Source organism: Hippocampus zosterae, chromosome 3 (assembly GCF_025434085.1).
Source record: "Hippocampus zosterae strain Florida chromosome 3, ASM2543408v3, whole genome shotgun sequence".
Classification (NCBI taxonomy): Eukaryota; Metazoa; Chordata; class Actinopteri; order Syngnathiformes; family Syngnathidae; genus Hippocampus; species Hippocampus zosterae.
This window is the reverse complement of record NC_067453.1, coordinates 12546523-12561317: the sequence shown is the minus strand read 5'-3', so window position 1 is coordinate 12561317 and position 14795 is coordinate 12546523. Positions and strand designations below refer to the sequence as shown.

Sequence of the window (14795 nt, the reverse complement as noted above, 5' to 3'; positions counted from 1 at the left end):
ATCACAGGGCACACATAGACAAACAACCATTTGCGCTCACAACCACACCTCAGGACCATTTAGAGCAGACATGTCCATCTCCGGGCCTGGAGGGCCATTGTCCTGCCTGTTTGCCAGCACTCCCGCCTGCAACACACCTGATTCTGATGATCAGCCCATCAGCCAGCTCTGAAGCAGCATTAGAACGATCCTGATGATTTGAATCAGGTGTGTTGCTCCTGGAAGAGCTCGAAAACAGGCAGGACAGCGGCCCTTGAGGATCAACTTTGGACACCCCTGATTTAGAGCATCCAATCAACCTTCCATGCATATTTTTAGAATGTAGGAAGAAACCGTAGTACCCAGAGAAAACCCATACGAACATGAGGAGAACATGCAAACTCCACACAGAAAGGCCGAGGATGGTTTCAAATCCCTCACTTCTGCACTATGAGGTGGACATGCTAACCAGTCGTTCAACTTGCCGCCCCTTGCTCGTGAATTGCTCCAGAAATTAATTGGAATTCCTTCAGTACAATTAACCTAACATGCAAGATTTGGGATTGTAGGAGGAAACCAGAGCCACACTTGAAGAGAACCCCTGCATGCACAGGGAGCTCATGTAACATGCATACAAGGAAAACAAGGTCTTGGTGCAATTACCATTTCACAGTCTTCTACAAGGTGGATGGAAAACAATTTTCAGTGGTGTCCTTTTGAACATCAGTTCAATACCACAGGAAAGGCTACCAAAATATAAGGTGGCTCTTACTGACTCATAGGCTTTTGGTTCACTTGAGACTCTTCTGCTGGAGGGGCTGACAGTGTAGCTGAGATTTTTAAATTGGAGAAAAACATGCTTATTGGTAGCGCTGACGTTCATCTCGTCTCCTTAGTAGTTGCAATAGGTTTAACTTGTTTTTGTTTTTTGTTTTTTTATCAGAGAATGGTCTTTTTTGTGTGAAAAATAAACAACTCTTACCGAGCTGATAGTTTCGGTTGAGACTTCAGCCTTCGTCTGAGCTGTCACTGCTTACTTGTGACGTGTCTAAAAAACAGCTGACCGGGCTGGGAAACCTTCAACCCGGACAATGCTGCGAAACGGCCCCTTTCCACCATTGGAGGGACAAGCAGGCTTCCGTGCTCCCACACACACGGGATGCATTACTTGCTTTGCAACGAGTCTTTCCGCAATATGGCTATTAGTATGGCCATATATTTTTCCATTTTTACTTTTTAAAATAATAATATTTATTTTTTTAATGAATACAGTATTTTAGAAAAACCCACGAAGTGAAGAAGCAGCAAAACATTAAGCGTAAAGTGGCGAGGGATAACTAGATACAGTATGTTATAACCTCAGTTCTTGTTACTGTATACGCAAAAAATAGAAGGTACTGAGGAAAGCACTGAGCAGGAACATGCACTGATGTGGCCTCGGACCTGAGCTTCTCTGACAACTTGGGTCCAACATCCTTTAACATCTATAGAGAAATAAAAATGAAATAATAATTTTCACAGATGTGAAACTGGCACTGAAGGTAAAGGCTCGCTGTTGAGGTAGTGAATGTGTCATGCAACGTGAGCTACAAAGTTGGAAAAAGGGACAGAGACACTCAAAGCACTGAATGAGCTGTGTGACAAAATGATGATGTGCAGATAAATGATGACAGTGTTTTAGAATGATGAAAAAACTAACGCTCAATGATCTGGAATGAAAATAAACACAGACAGCAGAAAGAACAATGAGGTTACATTTCAGCTCCATGTGTTTTGACCCCAATGGAAGTGCAATTTGTGGTGATGCCACTCCATATTGACTTGATTTGGACTACACTCCAGCCATCTATTTTCTATACCATTTTCCTCATTAGGACTGAGAACAATCAAGCTGAATTTGGGCGAAAGCCGTGATACAGTCGGGCTTGTTGACAGTCAACCACAATACAGAAGATAAGGATTCCCAGTTATGTCCACATTCATGCCGAATTTAAAATCTTCAATTGACCGAGCGCACATTTTTGTAACATGGGAGGAAGTCAGAGATGACATTCCAACCCCAAACCTCAAAGCTCTGAGACGGACTAACCAGTATTTCACCGTCCTGTCCGTGGATCATACTATAAATACATTGAAGAGACCCAGCAGCTCCCCAGAGAAGGCAGCTCTCAAGTCACTGTGGTTTTTAAAACAAATACTGACCAAAGACGAAACCTCAAACAGATCTAAGATTTGGTGTGAGGTGACCATCTGTCTCCACCAACTGAAATAAGAGAGAAGAGAAAGAGAGAGAGTAAAAAGAGTGATACAGAATGATAGCGAATAGTAGTCCATAATAGCAACAAAAAGTATGTATGTATATACTGTATATATATATATATATATATATATATATATATATATATATATAGAGAGAGAGAGAGAGAGAGAGAGAGAGAGAGAGAGAGAGAGAGAGAGGGAGAGGGAGGGAGAGAGAGAGAGAGAGAGAGAGAGAGAGGGAGAGAGAGAGAGAGATAGAGAGATAGAGAGAGCGAGCTGTCAAGCGATTAAAAAATGTGTGATTAATTAATTAGGGTCTGTAATTATTTAATCTAATTAATCTATATTTTAATATAATCTAAAAATAACGCAGGAAGCCAACACATAAAAAGGGCTATTAGAAAAAGGCAACCCACCTTCAGAAACACTTAAGGCAGAGATTAAAATGTACATTAACGGGATTAAAAAAATGCGCTAAATGTGATGTAATTAATCACAATTAACGCAATAATTTGACACCTGTCTCTCTCTCTCTCTCTCTCTCTCTCTCTCTCTCTCTCTCTCTCTCTCTCTCTCTCTCTCTCTCTCTCTCTCTCTCTCTCTCTCTCTCTCTCTCTCTCTCTCTCTCTCTCTCTCTCTCTCTCTCTCTCTCTCTCTCTCTCTCTCTCTCTCTCTCTCTCTCTCTCTCTCTCTCTCTCTGTATATATATATATATATATATATATATATATATAAAACAACAATTACAATATCTCTCAAGAATGGAGAGCAGAAGGCTGAAATATTAACATTGATTTTTTTTTATCTTTGCTGCATGCTTGGCTCTCATGACAGCACATGGATTCTTACTTCTTTTCATTAAAATAATAATAATAAACCTAACAGAAAACAAATCACGCTAACAATGCAATCAGTAGACGATTTCAAGGTAAACTGAAAAAACCCCGCTGCACCTACTAACTGAAGTGAATCATGTGTGAACACACTGTGTTGTCGGACTAGGACTTGTACAGTCACGGGAATCATTCCTTCCTCACACGCGATGTACTTCAGAAAAAAAGACATCCAAGGGATGGCTGGATGGCTCATGCATTATGTGGGCTGACCTCAAACTAGGTCTGCACTAAAACCAGTGTTTGGTCCTCTTGGTGAGCAGGTATTTAACTCTTCCTGAAAATGACTATCTTAAGTGGATTCGTGGCCTCAGCAATCAAATCATTGCCCTCATTTTGCCTGCATCATGTTCCTCCTTCTCACTCAGACCAGATGTGCAAGAATACTGTACTTGCAAAAAAGGAGTTCAACACATGAATGCAATTACAAAGTGCACATCTATTTTGAGAGAGCGAGCAACACTTTATGATTGCACATCACTGCAGTCTGCAGTGATGTGCAATCAGAAGGAGTCAAAGCCAGTTGCTTTAAATCGATAGTATCGCACCCGTAATAAGAGACTACCGGTAATTGTTTTTTGTATTTTTTTCTGACTTTATTCTTAGAAAATAGTGCATTGGTTTTACTTGACGGGTATAAGGTGTGTCATGGAGGTGGAAAGCTGATAGCTTCCATTTTCACACGAAGAGAATGTAACCCTCTGACCTTGGAACATTTCAACACAGCTACTACGGTGGCAAATAATGTGTTGCACAAGGTACATTAGTACAGAACTCCAAGCGTCATTTAATCATGACGATCCGTAATGACTTTCCTAAAACCTCCTGGCCATTTTATAGTATGTTGGAGGGAGTAAGCTCCATCAACACATTTTTAAATGATGCAATGTTAAGGGAACACTGCACATCCTTTTTCCACATGTGCATTTGTCTTAATTTTACTGATGTGTGTCACTCATCAGGTAAATGGCCCCAGTGAAACAATATTCCAAAGAAAGCACAATAATAGACTCAGCTGGCCCAATATTTACAGTGCCTGTATGTGGGGACACACAGGAAAGTGTTGTCCTGGTTGATGCTGTAATGCTTGGAGAAGTTGTATCTCAATGAAAACCATCAATTTGCTTGTTAGATGTTCTTGCTACTCCTTTCAAACCATTTATGACTTTTTAGATGATGAAATATTGACCAATATAATTTATTGCCTTCAGATGGCCATGGTTAAGCCCTCCCCTGAGAGGAATGGTTTGGATATTACTGTACGTACCCCAATAATTACAGAGGAGTATCAGTCTACTTGACAAATGAAGATGAATTTCATAATTTCCAGTCATAGCCACAATAAATGTCACTCGTTTTAGAGCCAAACATACAAAGAAAAAATGGAGTGTTTAATTGACTTCATTTTATTTCATCAAGTGGCTGCACAGTGATACATATTTTTAAGTACCGGTAAATGTATAGTCTACTTGACAAATGTATCTGGATCCATTGATTTTATTATAAATAAAACAGTCAATCGAACAAAAAGTTTTTAGAGTGTAAATTAATTCTCAGGAAAATCTTTTTTTTTTTTTTGACTTCAGCTATTGTATTGGAATCTTCATGAATAACAGTTATACAGCTAATGCAACCCACTGCTTGAAACTACCCCAATATCCGAGTTTATGCATTCAAAAGTAACAGAAACTGGGGCAGTGGAAAACCAGAAAACCTCTGGGATCGGGACGAGTCACGAGAGCTTTTCCTCATGATTCACATGATGAACATCTGGAATTCTTCTCTGTCCTACTGTGCAATGTATCAACCTACCGGTATTTCAAGCCTGCTCCTGCATGTGTCAAAATGTGAATGTATTTCCATAATTAGCAAATTATATATACAGACACACACACACACACACACACACACGCGCACACACACACATACAGAAGTGGGTGCATCAATAAATGAACCCTGTCCGTCATTTGTCATTTGCCAAACGGGTGGGCCACCCTGCCATTATCGTCGGTGTATTTTTCGGATTGGCAAGGGAGCCGAAAATCCGAGGCTGGCATGGGTAGAACCTGTTCTGAACTTTAGAATATGTTAACCACTGGGCTATTTCTTGGAACCAAAATATGTTCGTACAAACAAATACTGTTGCCCATATATGCAGGGGTAACAGTTGTAATTTTCCTAATATTCAATGAGCTTCCAATGTTGCCCTTTTCTTTTTAATAGGATCATAATCCACTTTTAATAGAGTTGGACAGACAAAATCATTGGGTCATCACCGTTCCGTATTAAAAGAGACTAATACATCACTGACTGGGCCCGAGTTGTGAGCAAGGCTCGGCTAAGTATCCAAGATGAATTCTTTGTGTTGTTTTGAGTTTATTTCATGTCGCAATGTGGCATTTAGAAACAACAGGCAGAGCAGAAATGCTAATGTCAAGTGAGGGCTAGTGTCACACCCTATTCTAAAAGCTTGCACGCAGAATCAAAAGCAGACCTCTGGGCTGGCTATTCCCTTCACATCAGCCGTTCTTCTTCAAGTTTTTCATCTGCTTTTCGTATCTCATCTCTCGAATCTGAGCGTTCACAAATGATGTCTGACAATAGGCATCTCGATAATGAGGAGAAAATGAGAGGAGCAGAAGCCACAGACAGAAATATCCGTGCTCCTCCTCTCTTTTTTTCCTCTGAAGAGCTCTTCCCCTGCTGCACCACCTCTAAGAGCAAAAAGGGGCACCGAAAGCATGTCTCCACGATGCCAAGATATCAAACTGAGAGCTAATCTGACAAACCCTGAAAACAAGGGCCAAGATGAGGACAATCACTCAGATGTTTCTGTATGGCCCTGATGAAGATGAGCTGGTTTTAAATGATGCTGGTAAAACACAATCTAAACAACTAAGGTATAATTTTATCAGAATCATTTCATCATTGTATCCGTATTGATCACAATATGTTTTACAATTTTTTGTCAGGATCTGCGTTTTTGTTGATTTGGTTTTGATTGGATTTAGTTTGGTCATATTATACATGTTTGTCTCATTAGGTCAGCCCAGTCTCTTTGTTTCGACCAAATAGCTCCCACAGTCACTCTTGTGTTGTCCAGATGTCCCTCGTTGTTTGGTCAATTTGTTTGTATTTAGCTCCCAGCTTTTGTTTTGGCATTGTTGGATCATTATCACTGTCACATACCCTCGTCCCGTCAATGATACTTGTCGCGGTGAGTATTAAGTTTATCAAGCGTGGGTAAACTGTACACAGTGTGCGTAATGCGCGCAAATGAACATTCTGTAATATCTGTTGCTTGTATTTGTGTGACATCATAGGGAGGGGAGGAGCCAGGTTGGGGGGAATATTGGCTCCGGGAGTTAGTCTGAGTGTGGAGCGCATGGACGTATGCCATGGACGTAGCGGCAGGTGCCGCCGCCATCGCAACGGACGTAAACATGCATGGCGGCGCCCTTGGGCCCGCGTGGCCCTCCATGAAAGCTCTTAAATTCTCCGGGAAAGGGAGTTGGGAGGCTTATAGAGCACAGTTCGAGTTGGTGGCCGACTCAGCGGGTTGGTCGGACAAGGTGAAAGCGGTGCAGTTAGCACTGTCGCTGACGGAGGAGGCTACATCCTGTCTGCTGCTGCTGAGCCCCGGAGAGAGACTCGATTACAGCGCCCTGGTGGGTGCTTTGCAGAGGCGCTTTGGGGAGTTTAATTTGAGGGACTCTTTGCGCTGTGAGTTCAAGCAGCGTGATCGACATCCCGGTGAGCCACTCCGTTGTCTTGCTCATGAGATCGAGAGCCTGGGTCGGCGCGCATATGCTGGAATGCCAAATGAGATCCAAAATGAACTGATACGCGATCAGTTCATCCAAGCTCTCAGACCGGATGAGCTGCGCCTGCACGTCCAGCTTGCCCACCCGGCAGCCCTGGGAGAGGCACTCTCTCTCGCTACGGAGTGGGAGATTGCAACCAAGGGGGCGCTACAGACATCCACCTGCCCCGTTTTGGCCACCTCGTTGTCGGAAGGGGAGGAGCCCAGGCCAGCGTGGTTGGAGGAGCTGGTGTGCTCAATAAAGACTCGCCCAGCACAGCAGGAGGAAAGAAGCGGACATCGTGCACGCCCCACTGTCTGCTGGGGTTGTGGACAGCCAGGTCATCTGCTGCGGCGCTGCCCAAAGTTGTTGAACCAGCAGGGAAACGGAAAAGGGTCCGTGTAGCCCCGACAATGCGGACCCCTTCAATTGTTAACCGGGAACTGCAACCTGCATTCGGACAGAAAGCTATAACGGTGGGCTGGACGGATGTGGGGGACCCCAGTCATGTTCGTGTGCAGATTGGGGACGTTTCCTGTACAGCCCTGGTGGACACTGGGTCTTCAGCCACAATTGTGAGGCCTGACGTTGTTCCAGTAGGGACCGTCTTAACATCGACCTCTACAAAACTGAGGACAGTCACCGGTGAAACAGCCGAGATGAGAGGCAAAGGGACATTTTTGTTCGCCCTGGGGGGTCTGTCGACAACCCACTCAGCTTGGGTAGCTGATGTGAGTTATCCCTGTATTCTCGGACGGGACTTTTTAAAAGCTGCGAAATGTGTGGTGGACTTGGGAGCTGGAGTGGTCACCCTGCCGAGTGGTCAGCATGTAGGGCTGATCCTGGCGTCTAGGCAGGGTACTCCGGGGGTGGCCGTCAACAATGCAGACCCTGCAGCGGAGAACACAGATGTGCGGATGACCGGACCCAGCCTGTCCAATGCAGCAGCAGCGCTGACTCCTCGACAGTCGACGGTAGATCGGGTAGAGTCCGCTCGCCCTGAGTTGGACTGCTCACTGGCGGGGCCAATGACATCCAGCCCAGCCACGCCAGTGGAGTTAACCCCGGGTCGGCCAACAGAGAATCGGACTGGGGCTATCAGGTCCATTTTGGAGAAGAACTATGACGGCTTGGATGTCGAGCAGCGCGAGCAGCTGTGGCAGGTGCTGTGGGAATTTGAGAACATCTTTGCCCTCAGTGAGAATGAGGTGGGCCTCACTCACTTGGTTGAGCACCACATCGACACCGGTGATGCGCGACCAGTAAAGGTTCGGCCCCGACGCCTTCCTCTGGCCCTGCAGGAGGCCGCGGATCACGAGATCCGTGCCATGCTCGAGGCAGGGATCATCGAGCCTTCCGATAGTCCGTGGGCGTCTGGCGTAGTCATGGTCCCCCGAAAAAAGAGCACCAGACCACGGTTCTGTGTGGACTACAGGCCGCTCAATAAGGTGACAAAAAAGGACTGCTACCCGCTCCCACGGATAGACGAGACATTGGATTTGGTCTCGGGCTCCGCGTGGTTCTCATCACTCGACCTGCGCAGTGGCTACTGGCAAGTCCCCATCACCGCGGAGTCCAGACCCAAGACGGCATTCTGCACCACCCGAGGACACTGGCAGTTTAAGGTCATGAGTTTCGGACTATGCAATGCACCAGGAACATTTGAGTGTTTGATGGACACAGTGCTCTCAAACATTCCGAGGCAAAGGTGCCTAGTGTATTTGGATGATGTCCTCGTCCATGGTGCGTCTTTTCAGGCTGCAATGGAGTCTCTGAGACTGGTGCTGGGAAGAATTGCAGCGGCTGGGCTGAAACTGCACCCAGAAAAGTGCCACTTTATGCAGCGGGAGGTGGAGTTCCTGGGCCACCGAGTGAACTGTGAGGGCATCAGCACGCTGGAGGAGAAGGTCCGCACCATTAAAGATTGGCCAGTACCAAGGGACCAGAAGCAGTTGAAAAGCTTCTTGGGGCTGGCCTCGTACTACAGACGGTTCGTGAAGGGATTCTCTTGCATCGGGGCGCCCTTATTCCACCTCCTTAAAGACAACCAACCCTTCCTCTGGTTGCCGGATTGTCAGGAGGCGTTCTGCAGCCTAAAAAGAGCCCTCATGAATGCTCCTGTTCTCACCCCGCCAGATCCAGCCTTACCTTTTGTGCTGGATACAGACGCAAGTAATGTCGGCATGGGGGCGGTGTTGTCTCAGGTGGGGCCGGAAGGTGAGCGAGTGCTGGCCTATTTCAGCCGCACTTTCAACAAGAGTGAACGACGCTACTGTGTTACCAGACGTGAACTGCTAGCAGTTGTTTTGGCTACACGCCATTTCAAGTACTACCTGTGTGGCGTGCCTTTCACCATCAGGACAGATCACGCTGCACTACAGTGGCTGATGTCATTCAAGGAACCAGAAGGCCAAGTAGCACGGTGGCTGGAGGAGCTGCAGGCGTTCCACTTCACTGTGGTACATCGGGCTGGGGCTCAACACGCCAACGCTGACGCCCTTTCCCGGCGGCCATGTTCTGTTAGTGGCTGCAGCTACTGCGACCGGCGGGATGCCAGGGAGTTGGAGCTGCGTGGGGAAGCGACTGCTGCTGGACCGTCATGCTGCACGTTGGAGGCTGTGGACACTACAGAGTGGGCTGTCAAGCAGGAAGAGGACCGTGATCTCAACCCTGTGCGACAGTGGGTCCAGAGTGGCAGGAGGCCACCCTGGGAAGGAGTGATGGGACTCTCCTCTGCCACCAAAGGCTTTTGGAGCAAGTTTTCTGTGTTACGCATGAAGGACGGCGTGTTGCAGCGTGCCTGGAAGGAACCAGCCACCGGGGAGGAGAGATGGCAGGTGGTAGTGCCCGGAGCTCTTAAAGAGATGGTGCTGAGAGCATGCCATGGGAGCACCGGCTCAGGACACTTTGGCAGCACCAAGACCCTCCGACGGCTGCACCATGGGTTCTATTGGGGTCAGCATCGACGGGACGTAGAGGACTTCTGCCGGCGCTGTGATGAGTGTGCGGCCTACAAGGGACCTCAAGACCAATCGCACGCACCGCTTCAGCAACAGAGGGTTGGGGCGCCCATGGAGAGGGTTGCTATGGACATTATGGGCCCTTTCCCAATGACGGACAGAGGGAACCGTTACGTGCTATGTGCGATGGACTATTTTACTAAGTGGCCCGAGGCATATGCACTGCCAGACCAAGAGGCGGAGACAGTGGCGGATGCGCTACTGGAGGGCATGTTCTGTCGGTTTGGGACTGCAGATATCCTCCACAGTGACCAAGGTAGAAATTTTGAGTCCAAAGTTTTTGCTGCTCTTTGTAAACGCCTGGACATGCAGAAAACACGCACCACACCTTTGCATCCGCAGAGCGATGGTCTTGTGGAACGATTTAACCGCACCATGCAGCAGCAGCTCGCCATCCTCACCTCCAAACACCAACGTGATTGGGACCAGCACATTCCGCTGGTACTGATGGCTTATCGTTCAGCGGTCCAAAGTTCCACGAGCTGTACTCCTGCTCTGCTTATGTTAGGCCGGGAAATTCGGACACCGGCAGAGATGGCGTTTGGAAGACCTCCCGGCAGCTCAGAGGACCAGCCGGGGCTGGAGTACGCCCGGAAACTGCAGGATCGGCTGGAGGCAGCGCACGCATTCGCACGGGACCAGCTGGAGAAAGCCGGCGCACGTCAAAAGCGAAACTATGACGTGCGGAGCAAGGGGCGGAACTTCCAGACTGGGGAACTGGTTTGGGTGTATACACCTAAAAGAAAAAAAGGGCGCTGCCCCAAGCTAGACAGCCATTGGGACGGTCCATGTAGGGTACTTGAGCGGGTGGGGGAGGTAGTTTATCGGGTGGCAGTTCCCCCCAGGGGCAGAAAGGTTGCCCTACATCGGGACAGGTTGGCCCCCTACCGGGGCAGCGGTGTTCCTGTATTTGAGGCGGGGTCCGCTTCATCCGCCAGTTCAGAACATGTGGATCCATGTTCCCCAGATCCCATCAATGTTGTCCCGAGCCAGCCAGCTGAAGGTGCTGTCGACTCGGAGCCAGGCCGACCACAGAGGCCGAGACGAAGACCACGACGGCTGGAGGACTTTTTTTGTTGAACCCTCGGGGCGAGGGTTTCATAAAGGGGAGGGCAGTGTAATATCTGTTGCTTGTATTTGTGTGACATCATAGGGAGGGGAGGAGCCAGGTTGGGGGGAATATTGGCTCCGGGAGTTAGTCTGAGTGTGGAGCGCATGGGCGTGAGTTGTGGCGAACAGCAACTCCTTGAATGCGTGTGTTTATTACTTATTTTGTTATTAAAAATGATTAAGAGTATCAGCGACTGCGAGCATCCTTCTCTCCGCTACTGAGGGGCATTACAATTCATTTGGACTTTTGTGTGTAAATTTACGCACAGCAGTGACCATGCATCAACACAAAACCTTGTGGTAGAGCAGTGAAATTGCAGATAGCGCCAACAAATCAGCAACAAGCTTTCCCAGTAGTCTCCGGGCAGTAGGCAAAGGACCCCCTGAATTGGTTGCCAGCCAACCGGAGGGCACACATAGGCGAACAACCATTTACATGCACAATCACAAAGAGGGACAATTTAGAGTGTTCCAATCACCTAGCGTGCATGTTTTTGGAACGCAGGAGGAAACTGGAGTACAAAATCAGAATCAAGACTCATTATGGTGTGCAAACGACAGGTGTCTGCATGTTTAATAAATACAGATTTTTTTTTTGTATATATGCACATTCTAAATGTGAGTCGTACACACAAATTTAGAACCTGTTCTATGCAGTATTTAATAAAGGAGGCCCCTGGTGTTTCTTTGTTACCTTGAGTTTCGAGTTTTTTGTAGGACTTTGTCGATTTTTGTATTTTACCCTGACAAATGCCCCCTCCCCCTCTGCCCCGCCCCCTGGGCATTAAGATCAAAAACCATTTTGTTCTGTACACCCTGCTTTCCTGCCTTCCTTCCTGCTTCTCCTCCTTCCCTACATTTGGATCCTCATCCATGCCAAACCTTCACACTTTTCTTCTTTTTTTTCCCCTTTTTTTCTTTGCTTGTTGCCATGTGATGTGACCCCTTTACATGATGACATCTCTGGGAAATAAGTCGTCTTACAGACATTCATTCTTGCAATGACTCTATGGTACTGGTATGCAACTTCATAATTGTTAGTGTGGCCGTTTTATTCAGTGGATCCCACATGCATTTTCTTTGACGGACTATTTTTGTACGAAAATCCAGTAAACCAAAGACAGTTTTATATATAAATTAAAACCTTGAGATACTGGAAAACTCGCTTTCTGATTGGTGGTCAAAGACATTTCATTGGCTCCAATTCATGCAGCTAAATGAAGGAACCTATGATCGAGCTACTTTTCTAAAATTAAAAACACTGGTCACTCACATTCTTGTGGCTGGGTTAGAGGCTTGTTCTCAAGGGGAAAAACCGCTACTTCTGTCCTGTTGGTGTCACAAAGATGCGATTTAACATCTTCCCCCAGTTGCCAAGAGGATATTTATTAAAAAAGGAATGCCTTGAGGGATCGCATTTAAAAATTGGCACAATATGATAATTTAACCCCAGTGTGTAGTAAGCACAAAGTTGACCTTTGTTACTTCAAGCATCTCGATAAAATGAATCTGTGCAGACTTTCTGGCTTTCACGCAGCAACTGATGCAAATGAGAGAAGAGAATGTCGGCACTTTTGGATTGTCGCTGTTTAACTGCGATGCTTCGACAATGGGTAGCCTTTTTTTGTTTTGTACCTCATCCAGCAGCATTATTGTAATCAACACTGTTGTTGCTTTTGCTTTTATTGAGCAGATAATGTTGGTGCTGCTGGCTGGGCGATATGCGATGGTACGGCGGCGAGCAGTGGGATCGTGAGCACATTTGCCCGGCCCTCCCTCCATTGTGTAGGCGAATGTGTCCGGAGGAGATCTGGAGAGGAATGAGACTTGGCACTAAAAAAATAAACTGATACGAAACAGACAAAAAAACAAAACAAGTCGTCTGCAATCCAAAAATGGACAAATATTTGGCTGTTAGAAAACTATAGTTGCTTGTTTACTATCAAGATCAGCTGGGGGCAAAAGTGAGTAACATCATGCACTGAATGATTAAGACATCTCGCGGAAAATATTAAAATGCACACCAGATGCGATTGTCTCATTGTGTATTTGTGTACTGAGCGTCTTGCAGATCATTCGCTTGCGTGACTGCAGTCAGGCAAGGCTCCAGTTGAAAAGATGAACTCGAGTGAAACGCTACAACAATTGCTGAGGTCCAACTTCAAAATAAAATCTCAACAAGGCAATGATGTCCATTTACAGCAGGGGTGCCCAAGTCTGGTCCTTGAGATCCCCTAATCAGCCTCTTTTCAATGTCTCCCTTTTCTAACACATCAGATTGAAACGGTCAAGATTGTTCTTGGGCTTCTCAGAGCTTGCTGACAAGTTGATCTTTTGAAGCAGGTGGGAAGACAGGAAGAGGGAGACATGGAAAACAGGCTGGATAGGGGATCTCAAGGACCGGAATTGGGCACTCCTGATATACAGTATCACTTGTTAGGCTTTTGGAATGTGAAATTAAGTCGTAGTACCGAAGAAAACTCATGGGAGGCCAGGGAGAACATGCAAACTTTACACAGGAAGGCCAGAGTCTTCAGAAGGTTAAATGAGCAAAGTGCTCTTCTAAGGTTTGTTCAACCCATGAAAATTTATTTAAAAAAAGTTTAATTTGTGTGTGAGAAAGACAAGACCAAATTAGAACAAGCCAATGTATTCATATTATTACAGACACATGGATTGGTGCACATGGAAAGTGGAATTAGTCTTTTCGTCCTGTCCTCTGCAGTGTGACTGATCCTGATATGTTTCAAAGCTGCTTAGCCAATGAGAACAGCGTCCAGCACCAACACAGGAAATGCTAAGAATTTGTACAAGCTTTCCACATGAACCTGGATTAGGGGTTTTATGCTTGATCTTGGCTAAAATTAATTCTTAAAGTTATAGCTGCTTGTATGCATATAAGATTGACAATCAGCCTCTAGTTTTAAATTATTAACAGTAAGTGTCAGGTCTGGAAAAAGGCTACAATCTCATATTTGATTTCCTTCCAAACAGCAAACAGATGTTTTTTTTAATGCTCTGTAACTTCTTTGATACAAAAATACAAAGTTGCTGCCCAGAATATGCCACAAGAGCAAAAATATTGGGACACATGGCCATTCGATCCACAAGAAAATAAAGCCAGATTCCATTCCAGCTTCCAAAAACATGTGTGAAGTCATCCGTCACTAATGTTGGACCCAAACGAGCGCTCTCTGGGCTCAAGTTGAAGGCTCTGAAATTCTTCCACTCCAGACTGATGCAAGTACAGTACACCTTAATGAACTTTGCTTTGTGCATCAGGGCCCAGTCATGCTGAATTCCAAAAGGTCTTTTCCAGAAACATCGCCACCAAGTCGTCTATAGGTTTGTCTCAATACTTTTGTCCATACATCATAAATAATGTGTATTTTTGTATTCTATTTTACACGTTCATGGGTATCTCTGTACAGTCATTATGTGGTTTGGAAAACCAAGACTCATTTGACATTTTTATGGAATGTTTGTTTCCATGAAATGCACTTTTTTTCTGTAGTTTTGGGATAGGATTGATTTTTATTTCTTTCTCTGTGCACATTCTCTTTCCTTATTCAAGGCCGGATAATCTGCTGCTTTCATGTCATATTTTCACTGGCACAAGGCCGGAAACTGTCGTCAGGATGTGTGCGTGGTAGATATATGAGACACCTTGTTATGCAGCTGAAAAGAACAAAACGCACATACAGTATTGGTACAATTCAAGCAGTTGGAAA

General features: G+C 45.9%; 1 protein-coding gene across 1 annotated transcript in view; it reads right to left on the bottom strand.

Annotated features, from left to right (window-relative positions):
* Positions 1–956: 956 nt before the first annotated feature.
* Positions 957–14795, bottom strand: part of tmtc2b (transmembrane O-mannosyltransferase targeting cadherins 2b) — a 129718-nt gene continuing 115879 nt past the window's right edge. The window contains exon 10 of the mRNA XM_052061662.1: positions 957–2242. Within this exon, the coding sequence (XP_051917622.1) occupies positions 2095–2242 (148 nt within the window). The 3' untranslated portion in view covers positions 957–2094. The remainder of the gene's footprint in view (positions 2243–14795) is intronic.